This window comes from Tribolium castaneum, chromosome 7 (genome assembly GCF_031307605.1).
Source record: "Tribolium castaneum strain GA2 chromosome 7, icTriCast1.1, whole genome shotgun sequence".
Lineage (NCBI taxonomy): Eukaryota > Metazoa > Arthropoda > Insecta > Coleoptera > Tenebrionidae > Tribolium > Tribolium castaneum.
In genome coordinates this window covers 7,630,337-7,649,265 of record NC_087400.1, presented here as the reverse complement: position 1 = coordinate 7,649,265, position 18,929 = coordinate 7,630,337, and the positions used below count along the sequence as shown (strand labels likewise).

The following is an 18,929-nucleotide window of genomic DNA, read 5'->3' as shown; positions in this document are numbered from 1 at the left end:
AGCAAGCCACTTTCATTCATTGAAATTAAAGACAAAATTACTACGTGGCAATAAATTATTTGAGTGTTTTATTTTATTTTTAGTTACTGAATTTAAAATGAGTCACTCAAACAATGACTTTTCAACACCGCATTTAGAGTCGGTGTTATTTTATTGCAATTAAATTTTATGGAAATATTGGTTTGTGAAATAAATAAATACGACACAGCAATCAAATACACCTTACCTTCAAATCGCTTCCACGTTGGCTACTGTTTGTAGCATTAAAAATAATAATAAAAATGAAACCAAAAAAAAAATGTTTATTTGCATTAAATTTTGAGCAAGCCACTTTCCTTCATTGAAATTAAAGACAAAATTACTACGTGGCAATAAATTATTTGAGTGTTTTATTTTATTTTTAGTTACTGAATTTACAATATAATCACTCAAACTATGACTTTTCAACACCGCATTTAGAGTCGGTGTTATTTTATTGCAATTAAATTTTATGGAAATATTGGTTTGTGAAATAAATAAATACGACACAGCAATCAAATACACCTTACCTTCAAATCGCTTCCACGTTGGCTACCGTTTGTAGCATTAAATAATAATAATAAAAATGAAACCAAAAAAAAATGTTTATTTGCATTAAATTTTGAGCAAGCCACTTTACTTCATTGAAATTAAAGACAAAATTACTACGTGGCAATAAATTATTTGAGTGTTTTATTTTATTTTTAGTTACTGAATTTAAAATGAGTCACACAAACTATGTCTTTTCAACACCGCATTTAGAGTCGGTGTTATTTTATTGCAATTAAATTTTATGGAAATATTGGTTTGTGAAATAAATAAATACGACACAGCAATCAAATACACTTTACCTTCAAATCGCTTCCACGTTGGCTACCGTTTGTAGCATTAAATAATAATAATAAAAATGAAACCAAAAAAAATGTTTATTTGCATTAAATTTTGAGCAAGCCACTTTCCTTCATTGAAATTAAAGACAAAATTACTACGTGGCAATAAATTATTTGAGTGTTTTATTTTATTTTTAGTTACTGAATTTAAAATGAGTCACTCAAACAATGACTTTTCAACACCGCATTTAGAGTCGGTGTTATTTTATTGCAAATAAATTTTAAGGAAATATTGGTTTGTGAAATAAATAAATACGACACAGCAATAAAATACACCTTACCTTCAAATCGCTTCCACGTTGGCTACCGTTTGTAGCATTAAATAATAATAATAAAAATGAAACCAAAAAAAATGTTTATTTGCATTAAATTTTGAGCAAGCCACTTTACTTCATTGAAATTAAAGACAAAATTACTACGTGGCAATAAATTATTTGAGTGTTTTATTTTATTTTTAGTTACTGAATTTAAAATGAGTCACTCAAACAATGACTTTTCAACACCGCATTTAGAGTCGGTGTTATTTTATTGCAAATAAATTTTAAGGAAATATTGGTTTGTGAAATAAATAAATACGACACAGCAATAAAATACACCTTACCTTCAAATCGCTTCCACGTTGGCTACCGTTTGTAGCATTAAATAATAACAATAAAAATGAAACCAAAAAATTGTTTATTTGCATTAAATTTTGAGCAAGCCACTTTCATTCATTGAAATTAAAGACAAAATTACTACGTGGCAATAAATTATTTGAGTGTTTTATTTTATTTTTAGTTATGAATTTAAAATATAATCACTCAAACTATGACTTTTCAACACCGCATTTAGAGTTGGTGTTATTTTATTGCAATTAAATTTTATGGAAATATTGGTTTGTGAAATAAATAAATACGACACAGCAATAAAATACACCTTACCTTCAAATCGCTTTCACGTTGGCTACCGTTTGTAGCATTAAATAATAATAATAAAAATGAAACCAAAAAAAATGTTTATTTGCATTAAATATTGAGCAAGCCACTTTCCTTCATTGAAATTAAAGACAAAATTACTACGTGGCAATAAATTATTTGAGTGTTTTATTTTATTTAGTTATTGAATTTAAAATGAGTCACTCAAACTATGACTTTTCAACACCGCATTTAGAGTCGGTGTTATTTTATTGCAATTAAATTTTAAGGAAATATTGGTTTGTGAAATAAATAAATACGACACAGCAATAAAATACACTTTACCTTCAAATCGCTTCCACGTTGGCTACCGTTTGTAGCATTAAATAATAACAATAAAAATGAAACCAAAAAATTGTTTATTTGCATTAAATTTTGAGCAAGCCACTTTCATTCATTGAAATTAAAGACAAAATTACTACGTGGCAATAAATTATTTGAGTGTTTTATTTTATTTTTAGTTACTGAATTTAAAATATAATCACTCAAACTATGACTTTTCAACACCGCATTTAGAGTCGGTGTTATTTTATTGCAATTAAATTTTAAGGAAATATTGGTTTGTGAAATAAATAAATACGACACAGCAATAAAATACACCTTACCTTCAAATCGCTTCCACGTTGGCTACCGTTTGTAGCATTAAATAATAATAATAAAAATGAAACCAAAAAAAATGTTTATTTGCATTAAATTTTGAGCAAGCCACTTTCATTCATTGAAATTAAAGACAAAATTATTACGTGGCAATAAATTATTTGAGTGTTTGATTTTATTTATAGTTACTGAATTTACTGAATTTAAAATGTGTCACTCAAACTATGACTTTTCAATACCGCATTTAAAAAATTAAAACGCACGTCTGCTACCGTTTGTAGCAAGATAATGAAAATAAATTAACCGCAAATGAAAAAAAAAGCACTGACCTTAGTCTCCTGTTCCGATGCCATCTTCTTCTTAAACGGACCTACTGCAATAGATGAAACAATGATATTAGAACAATGTGCCCTTAAACTACTAGTTGAAAATATCACACATTTGATTTAATTTTCTAAAAATAAATCACTGCAAACTTACCCTTTAATCCGGATTGTTTCCTCCTCAAAGTCCATCCCATTGGCACTAACACACATAAACACTAACCGCGATCACCGAATTTAAAATTTAAACCGGAAAATTTTGATTTACTTGAGCACACGTCCGTTCGCGGCAACGGCAAGCAACAAACCATAGAATATAGTAGTTATAGAAAATCAAGTAACACGTAATTCACTGGTCGTCAAAATTTCGATAATAGCGCCATATCTTGGTAGTATGAGGAACTAAAATTGGCGGCAAATTTAAATATTTTAATATTTATACAATTAATTTAATTTTTTTATTTTTTTTACAATTTAAACACACATAACCGATTTTATTGAAAATCGGTTAAATGTGTTTAATTGCAAAATTTTGTTAGTATTATAAATATAAAGAAAAAATAAATACATTGAATGAAAATAATTTATTAATGAATTAACGTTTCACAAATTATGAAAACATCAATTATAAGAAATAAATGTCGTGTTTGGCTTCCACATATTAATTTGGCGACTTCCTCACCCTCAAAAACCGGTTATTTAACATTATTTTGAAACTTGGAAAAAAATTAAAGAACTAAATATGTAAATACGGACTCTAATAAGGTACCATTGGAGTTTTAGACATGTGCCCAATTCAATTTCCACAGAAAAGTAGTGCTTTTAATAGTTTGTGCAAACATTTCTTGTATGTTTTCGTGTTGGTTGTAGACTCACATAGATGACTTTACAACAAATTTACTTATATGAACTTATTATGAGTAAAAGGTTTTTCTGATTTTAATGTAAGGACTCCACTTTGGTGGATTCACCAGTCTTGAAACTTAACGGTAAAAAGGAGGGAGTTCAAGATACGTTTTTGTGGTTTTTGTACAAATGAATGAATGAACGCGTGTATTAAATAAAAGACACTATGTGCAAGGTAGAAGTCTTAAACGGTGTCCATCATAGATGTCCACTCAAAAAATGAAATTTGGTTTAAATTCTCGAAGTTATTTTTGGTGCCCAAGTCGATTTGTTTCTGGATAGCTCTCACAAGTAAAGAGATGCACTGTTTCCAGAATCATGTGTTCCAGCCAGCCAGAAGTTGTTTAATAAACGTTGTAGGTTGTATAATAGGTCCACACCAGAGCTGGAGATATGTATTACATAGTATTTTTGGTGGCAAAAAAATCCCGACTTACCAAAATTTAGCCTTCGAAAGTTCAAAACTTAAATGTTTTTGAGATTACTTTAGGAGTAGATAACACCAACAAACGAATTCAAATAAGAATAAAAAGAGAAAACCACGAACACAACACGTAGCAGAATAATTCAAATTGGAAATTGAAACATTTAAAATTGAAAAAACTTTTTGACACCGTTGAATGTAGTGTGACATTGCGCGCCAAAGGTTGCTTAATATTTTGGATTTTTGGATAAATTCGTGAATTTAATTTGAAATCACACTACCAAAAGATGGCATAAGTAGTTTCTATTAACGACCGTGCCACGTACCCCAAATTTACAGAAATCTGCATAGATAACGCACGTGGCGCCGCATGTTGATAGTATGATTTAATAAACCGTTTCTCCTATGCCGCTTGACTAACCCTGCAACAAACTGAATAAACTAAACGAAACGGCACAATAATTTAAATAAACCGCCTCTAGAGCTCCCGATGTGACCCGTGTCACTGCTCGCTGTCGACTGCTCCGCCCTCGCCGCCTGCGCCGCACACCTAACCTCGTGATACGTCACGGATGTGACGTCAAAATTTGTCTAAAACAGGTCATCACCAGAAACATACACTCACAAAATTCGTCAAATTTAGAAACATTCATACACAGAATTATTCAAAATACAACAGTATTGATCTAGAAAAGTTCATTATTACAAACGTATTTGAATATAAACGTTTAAAATTACAAAAGTTTCGCATGCAATTAATGGAAAAACGAAAATGCATGTTTTTATTTAAACAGAAACTGCCAATGTGAAATTTTGGTGCGAAAATTAGTGGCATTGTAATGCGTATAGCCACAAATTGTTTGTTTGGTTTGTTTTGTTGAAAATTCGGTAGGATCGTAAAGTAGGGATATGTTGTTACCTGGAAATGGCAACATTTACATTTTTATAAATTTTGTTTATATTTCTGCCCTTTCAGAGCGTTATTATAGCATATTTAGAGCCGAAATCTCTACCTTTATTATGTGTTATTGCCAGACAGAGACAAAAGTTCAGAAAGTAGGGCTAGGGTTATTATGCTCTCTTCTGAAGTGTTAAATTGATACTTTAATGGATTTTGTGTACTTTTCTGCACTTTTAGAGCGTTATTAATTATTATTGAATATGTTTAAGGGCAGACAAATCTACCTTGAGTCGACGACATAAACTTCAGTGAGATTTATTGATAAATTAACTTCTCGTGTCAAGCTTTTCATGAAAAAGTATGTTTAATCGTTTATAATGGGAGTGTTAACGTGTGTTGTTAAGTTTACCACGTAATAAAACATAAAGTACAACTTTTCTCTAAAAGCATTTGGCAAAACTCTTATTCATTTTTCTCACTATTTTCCCTCTTTCCTTTGTGCAAACGAGTCGGTGATGTAAAATTTTGGTGCGAAAATTAGTGGTATTGCTACAAATTGTGTTAATTTTAAGTCTCCAGAAAATTCGGTTTTAAAAGTAGGGTTGTTATTATCTGAAACGTAAAAATTTTTACATTTATGAATTTTGTGTCCGTTTCTGCTCTTTTACAGCGTTTATAATTAGTATAGAACATGAGTAAGGGCAGACAAATCTACCTTGAGTCAACGACATAACTTCAGTGAGATTTATTGAAATGTATATAGGGCAAAAATGAACTTCTCAAACATTTTCATGAAAAATAATGTTAAATCGTTTATAAAGGGCATGTTAACGTGTGTTGTTAAGTTTACCACGTAATAAAACATAAAGTACGACAACTTTTCTATAAAAGCATTTTGCAAAATTCTTATTCATTATTTTCACTATTTTTCTTTTTTTCTTCGTGTAAACGAGCCGATGATGTGAAATTTTGGTGCGAAAATTATTGGTATCGCTACAAATTGTGTTAGTTTTAAGTCTTCAGAAAATTCGGTTTTAAAAGTAGAGTAATGTTATTATCAGGAAACGTTAAAAATTTCACATCTATGGTTTTTGAGTTCGTTTCTGGCTGTTTTTAGAGCGTTATAATTATTATTGAATATGTTTAAGGGCAGACAAATCTACCTTGAGTCAACGACATAAACTTAATTGAGATTTATTAAAATGTATATAGGGCAAAAATAAACTTCTCGTGTTAAACATTTTGATGAAAAAGGGTGTTTAATCGTTTATTAAGGGCGTGTTAACGTGTGTTAAGTTTACCACGTAATAAAACATAATGTACAACAACTTTTCTATAAAAGCATTTTGCAAAATTCTTATTCATTATTTTTACTATTTTCCTCTTTCCTGTAATAACTGATTCGCTCTTCGGGGGTCATTCTGAATACTGTTTCCACCTTTTATTTTCAAAAAGTATCTTTACATTTGATTGTTATGTATATGTCGTAGGCTAATTGTAAAATTAGGCGTATTATAAAAAGCGTAGTCATATTGTAAAAGACTGGGCAAATTGTAAATTAATGAATAATTGTCGGGTTTTTATAATGCGAGTATAAAACGCCTAACCAGTTTTCGTCTTAATGTAAAATGGTTTTTAATGGTACCCACTTAGAAAATGACTGATGACATTTAGTCGTTTTGTAAAAGAATGGAAAAAATTATCAAACATTTTATAAAATTCTACCTTCCATTGTAATTAGGTAGTTTAATAAAAAAAAATAAAACTGCACCCCAAATTTAAATGTATTTGTCGATAAAAATCCTTTTATATCTCAAGAACTGTAAACATTCTGATAAGGCAAGTTGTTATTTTCACTTATTTTGAGTTCTACTACCACTGCTATCAGGCTATCACCTTCTGAAGTACCTATTTTCACAACTATTAATTCACTCTGTAGTATTTTGATTTTGAAGTTATTTTTTTTTGTATACTTATTAGTTATCATCGAAATTTTTTTGTATTTCTTGATACTACAACTCTTTATTAATAAAGACATTGCTTTCTGTGTCTTCGAGCATTTTAAAACAATAATATATATTAAAAATTTAATGTTAAAAGCATAAATTTCAATAGTACTGACTTGCGCATTAGTTCATTTCAGCTACAAATAATCTTTTACAATAGAAAAATGATAATTAAGGCCCTTAGGAGTAAAGTTTAATCGATCATGCTTTGGCTGTCGAAAGCCCTTTAGGTGGGCTTTGTTTTATAAAAAATTGAACAAAATCAATATACCGGAAGGGGGTGTGAAAAAATAAAGTTTGGGGATTTTTATTAATAGGTACACTTACGTTGGCAGCTCTAACTCAAGGGATCAAAAAGACAGCTAAGGGCTGTCCCCATTGGCTTGCGTTTCCACATTTTTAAATTCTGCCCTTTAGAGAAAAGGGCCGTATGCGAGTATTACAAATATTATTAGTATTATAAGCATTACAAACCTGCAGGTGCTGTAACATAATTTTATGCCTGTACAAGGTGTTTTACGTGTATTAGGTACAGACGTCGTAAAGTTCTGTTAAACTTCCTGTATAATGGTTTGTAAAATAAAAAACAAAATACAACACAAAAAGCAAATTTTTTCACTTAGCGACAAATGGGAAAAAATCAAATGCATTTATTTTAATGGCGTATATTAGTTGTTTCAAAACTATAAAAACGCCAACGTCGCATTTTTTCTCAAAATGAGTTTGTATAAATTATTTTTGCACTTTAAAAAATTGATAGCTAATGTAATTTATAGTTTCAATGAGAGATCTAATCATTGATCATTATTTTACATTTTTAATAACCTTATTTAAAAAAAATAATTCGATAAAATGTGACGTTGACGTTTTTAAAGTTTTTTATAGTTTTATAGTTTAAAATATTAATGTCATATATTCAACATTATGTTACTTGAAGATAAAAAAACTATGTTTATTATGCTTTGTCGAAATATTACATCTACCAAGTTTTTTTGCTAAATATTTTTGTGTGTTTCAATAATCTTATAATTGTTGTAGTTTTAAGAATATTTTAAGACTTTATTCACCAAAAAATCCAATTAGTATTACTCAAAATTTTGGTAAAAACAAGACGAAAAATTGTATTTTTTGTAAAGTACAGTTTTGGACTAAAAACTCTCTTTTTCAAGAGCTTTCCTTGAACCGAGTTAAGTACCGTAGTATTTAATTTAATCAGATAAAATTTGCACTGTTTAAAGAAAAAAATATTTTCAAGCCAGTTTGCTTTTTTAAGTGCTATTAAGTACTATTATTGTAGAACTTTTTTATTATTTACTCTTATAATAACATTATTTGCTTGTACCGCTCCTCCGATTCTGTTATTGTGGGTATTTAATTTCTGAAAACTGCGATTTTGTAAAAAGACTTACCTAATTAATTTGTATCCTTTTTTTTAACTTTTTTTTACGAAATTGTTATTATAATAATCAGTACTTAATTCAAAAAACGAATTTATTAATAATGAAATACAACATAAACCTAACACAGCTTGTATTTGAGTGTCGGAAAAGTCCTTAGTCTCAACAATTCCAACTCCGTTTGCAGCATCAGAATTTCGTGGTGGTTGCCCTGAATCTGTTGCACCATCTTCGACCTCGTTAGCAACGTTTTCATCCTACAACAAAAATAAAAAAAAATTTCGTACAAAAATCCATACCTAGCATCGATCAAGGCTCGTTCTCTGGCATCAAGCTCATCATCTTTGACCAAATTAAATTCGCACACATCGACGTTCAATTCTGTGATTTTTCGCTCAACCACCTTATCGTGTGCTTTAATCGCGTTGATTTGCTTTTGCATGCGATTGACTTTGTCTTTCCTGTCTTGAATCGTGTTCTCGTACGAGGCTTTGATCATGTCAACTTCGGTGTCGAACGGAATCGCCTTCTCCTTATCTTTGCTTTTCAAGTAGAACTGGATTTCTTTAGTCAGCTAAAAATTGAGTGTTAGGTTTGATAAAAAAACGGGCGATTTTTGATACCCGAACACCGTCAATGTCAATAATCTTCTCTTGGAGGTCCTGAATCAACATTCTTCGTCTTTTGTGTTCCCACTCCTGTGTCAAAATTTTTCGCCGGAAGTTCATACCACGTTCTAGAGCTTTGATCTTTTTATCACCAAATTCCTACAAGAGAGCACTTTAAGAACAACTCTTCAATCACAGTGTGAAACGAAACCAAGATGATTCTGTTGATTTCTTCAACATCTTTCCGACAAATCAGGACCGCGTCTTCAAAATCCACCATACTTCCGGTTAGTGGTATCTCAACTAACCCTCTCGGTAGGACAATTTGCACATCACCGTTGCACATCATCGTCATGAATTCTTGCCTAACGTCGTTCAAATCGTTGTGCAGTTTGGCTCCAAACTCTTTTTTGTTGTGTAACCGCTTGTGGAAGGCAGCTGCGGTGGCTTCAGCTTCAGCCAACTCGTTCTGAGCAGCCTTCAGCTACCGAAAAATTTTCAAACAGTTGTTTCCATTTTGAGTACAAACCTTGACTTCGTACTCGATCCGTAACCTCCGATGCTTGCAGATCACAGCATAAGTGTGCTCATCAACAACCGTCGGTACTCCAACATACAAATCCAAGTTATCCAACTGTTTCAAAAAATCTAAAGCTTCTTGAGTCAGCGTCATCGGTTTGGCACCCGAAATAATGCATTTGCCCAACTCGTTGAGAATTGTAGCCGAACTGATCAGCCGGTGATTGATTTTTGGACGTTTCCTGAAACCATTGGTAGTACCATTACCAAAAAATTTGCCCTTTTTACTTGAACAATTTTGTGGCTTGTTCTTGGACCACAATCGACAAATCCTGGAAGTCTTTCTTGAAGGCACGCTCAAGGTACCTCTCCTTGACTTGATAAGACTCGATAAAGTTGCGACACTCGGTCACCGCCTCGTGTAAAGTGGTCATGAGTTTGTGCAGACTTGCCACCACTTCGTCATTGTTTGCAATTTTTTGCCTGGGGAGGAAAAGATTTGCAATAGTCCAGCCTACGAAAGATTATAACTTAGGAGACGAAACGAGATACAAAATCGCACCCAAAGATGTAGTACGGCAGAATAAAATGAGGGCGCTTCTAGCGTTATACCGTCTCGGTGTCAAATCGTTTTAAATTAATTAAAACTCAACCAGTTTAGTAATTACTTAGGAAAATATGCAAAAATGTTGAGTTTTGCATTCCCAACAGACTGAGAATAACTGAGAACTAAAATTTTCATGAGAAACATGAGAAAAAAAATTATTTCAATTTAAAGTTTGCGCTTTTTTCCGTATTTTTCAAAACGCTGCGAATAGTGTTAAAGATACAAGAAGAATGTTCAGAAGAAAGTTGTAGAGAATTAAATTTCCTTTAAAAAAGTCAGCGCAACTATATATTTATCTTCAACAGTTTAGGCCCTGAAGACGTTTAAAGAGACTTAAGTGACGGATTTCCTTCATTTTGCCGGTGGTCAAGTATGAGAAAGTGAATTAATACCTAAACCGTTGAAGATAGAAATATGGTGTCGCGGATTTTTTTGTAGAAAATTTAATTTTCTACAACCTCATTTTTTTGCTTTTTTATATCTTCAGCCGTATTCGCAGCGTTTTGATAAATAGGCGATAGTGCGCAAAAAATTATTTCTTGAAATTATTAATTTGTGTTCCACCTGATATTTTTGCAAACGCAGCCAATACGGTTGAAGATACAAAAACGTGTAAGAAACGAGGTTGTAGAGAATTAAATTTTCTACAAAAAAGTCTGCGACACGATATGTCAATCTTCAACGGTTTAGGTATAAATTCATTTTCCAATATTTGTCTACCGGCAAAATGAAGAAAATCTATCGCTTGAGCACCTTTGGGGCTTAAATGGCTTACGATAGGGATACGGTCTCGCAGACTTTTTTAAAGAAAACTCTCTACAACTTTTCTCTGAACATTTTTCTTCTATCTGTAACTGTATTCGCAGCGTTTTGAAAAATATGTGACAGAGTGCAAATTGGTAAAACTTTGAAATTTTTTAAATATAGTTTAAGATATAATTTTTGCACCATTTTTATCTTCTATTATTGAGAATTTGATGCTCTATCTGCCTGTATTTATTATTCGCCTTGTGCTAACCGTTATTTAATTATAACAATTTTTATAAATTTATTGCTCTGAAAACTTGGACGGTAATGGAACAACAGCGCCTCTGGCGACATTATCGGAACTATCGAAAACGGGGACGTTTTATTTGCACGTCGTTTCATATCCTTAGTTTTAGATATCCGTAGTCTACTCACAAAATTGCTTGTTCTTTTTGAAACAGCAGTTTTCTCTTGTGTTGGAACAGTTTCGTCCTGCTAATTTTCAAAGTCTCCTGACTGATGGCCGCATCAACTTGCAGTCGCAAGTGGAGCAAATCGCTCAGTTTTTGGTTGAATTTCTTAATATTTTCGCGAACAGACTTGGACAGTTTGGCATACTCGGCCCTTAAAAGGGTCTTGTAGCGTTCCCTTTCGCTGTTCAGAAACTGGACCTTGTCTTCGTAGTCTCGCACAGCTCTTAGATCATCCTCATTGAAGTTTTCTGGTTCTTTTTCGATCATGCATTTGGGGAGAGGCACTTCTTTACGCAGTTCGTCCTCCCATCGAACTTCCAAAACTCCGTTCATCATAGCCATTAGGGCTCTTTCGCGGAAATCATCAGCAAGGAGTAGCAGACGTAACCTTTCCGCTTCTGCTGCTTTAGCATCGAGAATTGCTTGCTCACTTGGTGAGATGTAGGGAGTTATGGGAACTTCGCTATCTTTAACTTGGGTCAGAAGTTCAGGAGTTTCAACTTGCTCCCAATGAGGATCATCAATGGTCACATAAATCTTCTCTTCGGAAAAGTAATTGATTTCTGAGACTATGTGGCGCAAACGCTCGTTCTTCTCCTTGATACTTGACATTTCTTTCATTTTTTGTAACATTACCTTCTCGTATTTCTCATTGAAGAACTCTTTCAACTTGTAGGAATCGCTCTAAAACCACTATTAATTTTTCTGGAAACCTACAAAATTCTGTACCTTAGAAATAATCCATTGTAATTCGGTTTGGAAGTAGGTCTGGAGCTCGTTTTGCAAGTAGTGAGCGTCTTGGACTTCGATAAATCTTGCCGTGTCTGAGCCAGAAAAAGCAATTTTTGACTCAATGTCCTCTTCTTCAACTTCCATTTCAGGAGCGTCTATTTCAAGTGCCGATAACACGGCCAAATGCTCGTCTTTGACCGGAAGTGACGGTCGAGTTGACACCAACTCTAATAATTTGCTAAAAAACCGAAAATATTTATTTTTGGTCACAGTAAATTATTGTAGTCAGCACACATTGATAGAAATGTCTATCAAAGGTTCTATAGAAGAATACGAACAAAACAAAAAAGTGAAAAAATATGAAGAAGTATTCGAAGAAACAAAGAAGCAGAAGATAAAAAAGAAGGTAGAGAGAGAACGGGAGAAGAAAAAAAAAAGAAAAAAGGAAAAAGAAAAGGGCAAATAGAAAAGAAAAAGAAAAAAGAAAAAATGAAAAGAAAAAGAGAAAAAGGAAAAGGGAATAAGAAAAAGGAAAAGGAATAGAGAAAGGAAAAGAAATAGAGAAAGGAAAAATAAAGGAAAATAAAAGGGAAAGGCAAAAAGGAAAAGAGAAAGGGAAAAATGAATAGAAAAAAAAAGGAAAAGGGAAAAGGAAAAGAAAAAAAAAGAAAAAGGAAGTGAAAAAATAAAAGGAGGAGGAGAAGGAAAAAGAGAAGAAGAAGAAGAAGGAGGAGTAAGAGGTAAAGGAGGAGAAGGAGGAGGGGGAGAAGGAGGAGAAGGAGAAGAATGAGAAGAAGTAGAAGAATGAGATGAAGGAGAAAAATGAGAAGAAAGAGAAGGAGAAGAAGGAGGAGGAGGAGAAGGAGGAGGAAGAGGAGGGGGAGGAGTAGGACGAAGAGGAGGGGAAGGTGAAAAAGGAAGAGGAGGAGGAGAAGGAGAAGTAATTTAAAAAAGGAAAGGAAAGAGAGAGGAGAAAAAAAAATAAAAGAGAGAGAAGAAAAAAAAATAGAAGAGAGAGAAGAAAATAAAATAAGAGAGAGTAGAGGAAAAACAAAAAAGAAAAAATTAAGAAGAAAAAAGAAAAAAAGAAGAGCAGAAGAAGATGGACAACAGCAATATTTGAGGATAAAACATACTCTTCAGGTATGGGTTCCCAGGGATGAAACGAGTTCATCTCGCTCAAATATCGCTCGATTCGTCTCTGGTGCCTAATCCAGTTAAGAAGTTCCTCACGATTAAGATCTGGTGGTCGCAAAACGTAATTCGTGACCTCAAAATTGGCAAAAATTGCCTTAATTGCGGCCCCGTTGACTTTCATTTTGTCCCAGTAGTTTGTCATCATGTAATTGGAAATAACGTTTTGGGCCTGTATAAGATTTTTCAAGTAGAGTTCAGTTGCTTTCCTCAATTTTTTCTGAAACTCGGCCTTTTGGTTATACAGAGTTGTATTGAGATTGAATTCTTTCATGTCAAGTTTTTCGTTATCGGGACCTTCGAGATTCGCTGTTAGCAAGTCTTGGAGTTCCTTTTGTATCGATCGAAATTCGGCCAAAATCGAGTCTCGTTCTTTCTTACACTGGAGGTACTCCTTCTCCAGTTTTTTCATTTCTTGAACCTCCAAGTAGCACTTTCCTTCGTAGATGCCTCGGGGGAAGTACCCCAAGGTTCTTCGGGTGAAGAGAAGTTTGTAATCATCTGAATGTAAAACGTCGAGATATTCTTGCTTCAATTTGGAATCAATGTGTCTCTCCATTAGATTTGTGCAAGCTAGAACTCTGTCTCTTCCAAGTGTGAGCATGTATTTTTGGTACGGCCCTAAAAAGGCTTTTTTGACTCCACCTTGCATCCTGTGATGGGGTAACCCAATGCCGATGTTAGTCTCAAAATCTGCTCCTCGTGCTATCACAAACCCATCGTACCCCCAGGTCAAGGCAACTTTTCTATCAAGCCGGAAATGAAAGTTTTGCATTTGGTGTCCCGTCACGATTTTTTTGGTGATTTTTGCCAAAATTTCGCTCTTTTTAATCTCAACCTCTGCGATTGTTTTGCCTTCAAGTGGGATTAGATAAAACATTCGGTCCCTGTTGGCTCCAACAGTAGCAACAATTCGTGCAAAAAGTGTGTTCTTCTCTTCAAAGTAGTACTCTTTTACGTCTGTTCCCTTGTTTTTGATGTAGCAGTACCGGAGGATCATGTTTCCGGCCATGAACTGATCGGAGGTTACCGGAAGCATGAAAATACGGTAGCAGTCTTGCGATATGACGATTGTGTAGTCGGCAATTTGTCTTTGAGCGTCTATGAAGGCAATGACCTCCATTTGTCCTCCGGGGAGTCCCTCAATTACGAAAAAACGCCCGATTGTCAAATGGCCAACTACGAAAACAGTACCACATTCGTTGAACCGAATACTGTTTGGAGGGTGTTTAGTTAGAAAAAATTGCGTCATTTTGGTCAGCTTTTGGGGATTATAGGCCGAAACTAGATTAAGAATCCCATTTTCAAAACCAACAGCTGCGTAAGGAAATTTGGGATTTTCAACAATCAAAGTTGCGGTACCATCGAGTTCGATTGTGCCCACCTAGAGTAACTAAACTAGATTTTGCAACCATAGAATTACAAATTACCATTTCTCCAGTGGCCACCTTGTAGGAATTAACCACGTGACCGTGAGTCAAGGCCAGCAGGTACTCTCCAGTGGGGTAAACCATACAAAAATCATCAAAACTCGATTCGTTTATTTTAACGTATTTGAAATCTTTCTGTGTTGGTAGGACTTGAATCAGATCAGTTTTGGTCGTTATTGCAATCAAATAGTCAAATCTGGATTGGATTTTCTGGATTGGTTGTGGTGGTACCAGGGACCAGTCCATGGTCCAAGTACCGGATTTTTTGTAATGCTTCCAATTAAGAAAATTATTTTTTTGATTAATGATTAGTGGGTTTTTACCCGAATTTCAAGGTTGGGGCCTGCGACAGCAATCCCAAATTTGTACCACGTGAAGGAGGTGGGGTAAGGGCCAGACTCAGGGGGGTCGATCACTTTTTCCAAGTGGTGGTCAGGGAACATCTACGTGAAAATTTCATAATTTTTTTTAGACGCATCTAGCTTCTAAAGTTCTTCTTCTTGTATACGGTGTAAAATTAGGGCAAAATTTAAATTATTGTTTCTAATATGGAATTAAAAGTGTAGGAATAATGCGATCAGTGATAAATTCGATTTTGATCAGTAAAAAATAATATATGATTAGTATATCATTAATTTTTGCACAGTAAAAAAATTAAATGACAAGTAAACCACGCACAGTATTTTATTAAAATGTGCTCGGGAAAAATCGTATAGGCACAGTATCTAGTTTCAGTTTGCACAGTTACACTAAAAAGAAACATACCCTTTGAACGATTAAACTAGAAAATGTAAAACTCGAAATGTGGAATTCTACATTCTCTTGTTTTGAGATGCTATTATTTACTGTGCATTTATTATTTTTACTTTGCATCTATCATTTTTACTGTGCATCTATTATTTTTACTATGAATTATTATTTATACAGTGCAATTATTATTTTTACAGTGCATTTATTATTTATACTGTGCATTTATTATTTTTAGTGTGCATTTATTATTTTCACTGTGCATTTATCATTTTTACTGTGCATATATTATTTTTATTGTGCAGATATTATTTTTAATGTGCATTCATTATTTTTCTTGTGCAATTTTTATTTTTACTGTGCATTTATTATTTTTTACTGTATAATTTTTATTTCTATTGTGCATTTATTACTTTTACTGAGCGTTTATTATTTTTACTGTGCATTTAATATTTTTATTGTGCATTTATCATTTTTACTGTGCATTCATTATTTTTACTGTGCATTTACTATTTTTAGTGTGCATTTATTATTTTTACTGTACAGATATTATTTTTACGGTGCATTTATTATTTTTACTGTGCAATAATTATTTTTACTGTGCATTTATTATTTTTACTGTACATTTATTATTTTTAGTGTGCAATAAATATTTTTACTATGCATTTATTATTTTACTGTGCATTTATTATTTTTACTGTGCATTTATCATTTTTATTGTGCACTTATTATTTTTATTGTGCGTTTATTATTTTCACTGTGCATTTATTATTTGTACTGTGCATTTATTGTTAAATTTTTACTGTGCAATTATTATTTTTACAGTGCATTTCTTATTTTTACTGTGCAATTTTTATTTTTATTGTGCATTTATTATTTTTACTGTGCATTTATCATTTTTATTGTGCACTCATTATTTTTACTGTGCAATTAATATTTTTACAGTGCATTCATAATTTTTACTCTGTGCATTTATCATTTATTATTTTTAGTGTGCATTTATTTTTACTGTGCATTTATTATTTGTACTGTGCATTTATTATTACTACTGTGCAATTATTTTTTTTACAGTGCATTTATTTATTTTACTGTGCAATTTTTATTATTACTGTGCATTTATCATTTTTGCTGTGCATATATTATTTTTAATGTGCAGATATTATTTTTACTGTGCATCTATTATTTTTACTGCGCATTTAATTTGTACCGAATTAAAATAAGTAACCGATAGGCAACTGTATCGACATAAGCGTTCTGCAAGTTGTCTCTGAGTTCGAAACGTTGTTTCCTGCCCGACTTTAGATAAGCATCAGATACTTTCGGTTATTAATTAATGTTAATTATCGCTCGTACTCATCTGTTCTCATTAACATATTGATTGAATTTCAATTTTTCCACGCTTCGACATCTTCATTTAGTGACCTACATTGCATCTAATTAAGCCAAAAGTGAAAACTTGCCGTGTAGATAGCCCCCAAGGCGTCTAATACAAAGAGCCCGCCTTCGGTCGTCCACAAAACCCCGCAAAAAGGGGCGCAATCTTCCTCAATCCGGGCAACGTGTTGCGTCAAAATGCACTTTTTCCCACAGACAAAAATGTCCCAAACGTGGAGTTTGTGACTGTAGAGGCCCAATTGGGCCAAACAAACCGGACTAGTAAAGTTGCATCTAGATACGAAAAAATTGCAACACAAGGGAGGCAAAGTTGTGGTTACCTCAAGATTTGGTCCTGCATTAAGATTGTGCCGTTTTGACTGGCGATTTTCTCATGTCGGCGCCAATTCCAGACGGTTATGTTAAAATCGGGTAAATCCCCCAGTGTTATCAGAAGGGAAGTTTCGGAAAAGGACATGGAAATGTACCCGCGAGGGGCGCCGTCTTTGAATTGGTGGATTTCGTCAAAGTTTGGGTAACTTTTGATGAAAAGGGTCGGATTGGTTTTTTTCTCCGCGAATGCGAATACAGGGCTGGTTCTGTGGCCGTTGTAACACTGGATTCCATCTCCGACTTTCGCATTGTTTGCGGTGTAAAGAAGCTCCTCACCGGTGCTCAAATTGATAAAAATGAGATGACAGCCTGTGCCATAAAAAAGCACTTCTTTGCCGATGAATGACAGGTCTTTGATTTCGCCGATTTTTGCCCAACTACGAGAATCGATTAATGAACTAATTATTGGGATTAGAAGAGTTACCGAGTTTCGTTATCGGTCACTTTCATCGCAATTCTGTCACTTCTGTGTTGACGCGGACTAGTTAACTAATCGAGTTGCTTAGATACTATTAAATCGATAGCGAAAAGAGTGGAAAAATTTATCATTCAGCACAGTTTTTTATTTATTTACTGGAGACTTATTTACTATAAAAGCTTAGAAGGGTTTACATACACATTTGGCAAATAATTTGAAGAAAAATGTGATTTTTCTATGCTTTCTTAGAACTTGTTTTACCTATTTTTGTTGTTTGTTTTTGTTTAGTTTAACTTCTCAAAATTTGTTTAAACTGTTTCCTATTAATTTTGTTAATTATTCGCACTAAATTAAATAAAAGAAGTTGCACAAAAGTTCTCTTTTGTAAAACCAAAGTAGAAAAAAATATTTTTGACTCAGTTGACAACATCTGAGTTTATTTTTTACAAAAAAACTGCTAAATAATTAGGGCCCTGCCTGAATAACTTACATAAAACTCGAAAAACGCAAAATATAACCATATCGTAGTTTGGTGGTTTTTAATTTTTGCTAATTTTTGACGATATTTCTGCAAACTTTAGTAACTAAAAAAAACAAAGAAAATAAGGTTTTTGGTCCGATTTATCAAAATCTCGCAAAAAACTAAACTCCTGAATAAAAATGTGTTAAAAATTAAAAAACGTATAAAATACTCAAAAAGGAGAAAAAGAAGTCTTTTTTGAACTCTCTGAAGTTATTTACAGATTTTTGAATCAGTTACGCAAAATCTCGCGAACACAACCGAGTCTCAAACTTCAAAAAGTACATAAAGGCTTAAAGAAGACGTACAAGACAATATTTTTGACCGAATTTATTGTTTTTTTCAGCTTATTTTTACTAAAATCTTTCGAAATAGTTGCAGTTCTCTGACTAAATCACATGCAATAATGCTTCAAATGATGAACTATAATGTAGATCTAATTTAGTACTTTTTGGCACAATTAGCAAAATCTTGCCAAAAATATATTTTCAACAAAAAAAAATTGGTTTAAAGTCAAAAAAAGCAAACATAACATCTCTTGTAACCTAATTGGTAACATTGCAGCTTGTTATTTGCAATAAATCGTAAAATAATTTGGTTTCCGACTGAAAACATGTTCGAATTAAGCAAAAAAATGCCATTTTCACCTAATTTCCTGTCTTGAATTGGTAAAATTAACCGAAACCTTTGATCTTCCTAATTGCGCTGATATACACTTGTATATGTCATTTCCATTTAATGACTATGACAAA

At 32.9% G+C, this 18,929-nt stretch overlaps 1 protein-coding gene and 1 long non-coding RNA gene across 2 annotated transcripts; both read right to left on the bottom strand.

Moving 5' to 3' along the window:
* Positions 1–3,350: 3,350 nt before the first annotated feature.
* Positions 3,351–4,536, bottom strand: LOC135266800 (uncharacterized). The gene is made up of 2 exons (XR_010334961.1): positions 4,125–4,536; positions 3,351–4,072 (listed from the first exon to the last, which is right to left on the bottom strand). It is a non-coding gene; the product is annotated as an uncharacterized LOC135266800 (long non-coding RNA).
* A 3,959-nt stretch (positions 4,537–8,495) lies between these two features.
* Positions 8,496–17,750, bottom strand: LOC655253 (uncharacterized protein). Its single transcript, XM_015984134.2, has 14 exons — positions 17,664–17,750; positions 17,188–17,616; positions 16,933–17,140; positions 15,049–15,168; positions 14,726–14,998; positions 13,238–14,679; positions 12,099–12,339; positions 11,332–12,053; positions 9,831–10,025; positions 9,553–9,784; positions 9,235–9,507; positions 9,039–9,182; positions 8,715–8,989; positions 8,496–8,672 (listed from the first exon to the last, which is right to left on the bottom strand). Exons 1-14 carry the CDS (start codon positions 17,687–17,689, stop codon positions 8,537–8,539), a joined length of 4,716 nt encoding a protein of 1,571 aa, XP_015839620.1. The 5' UTR covers positions 17,690–17,750; the 3' UTR covers positions 8,496–8,536.
* Between the last annotated feature and the right edge of the window lie 1,179 nt (positions 17,751–18,929).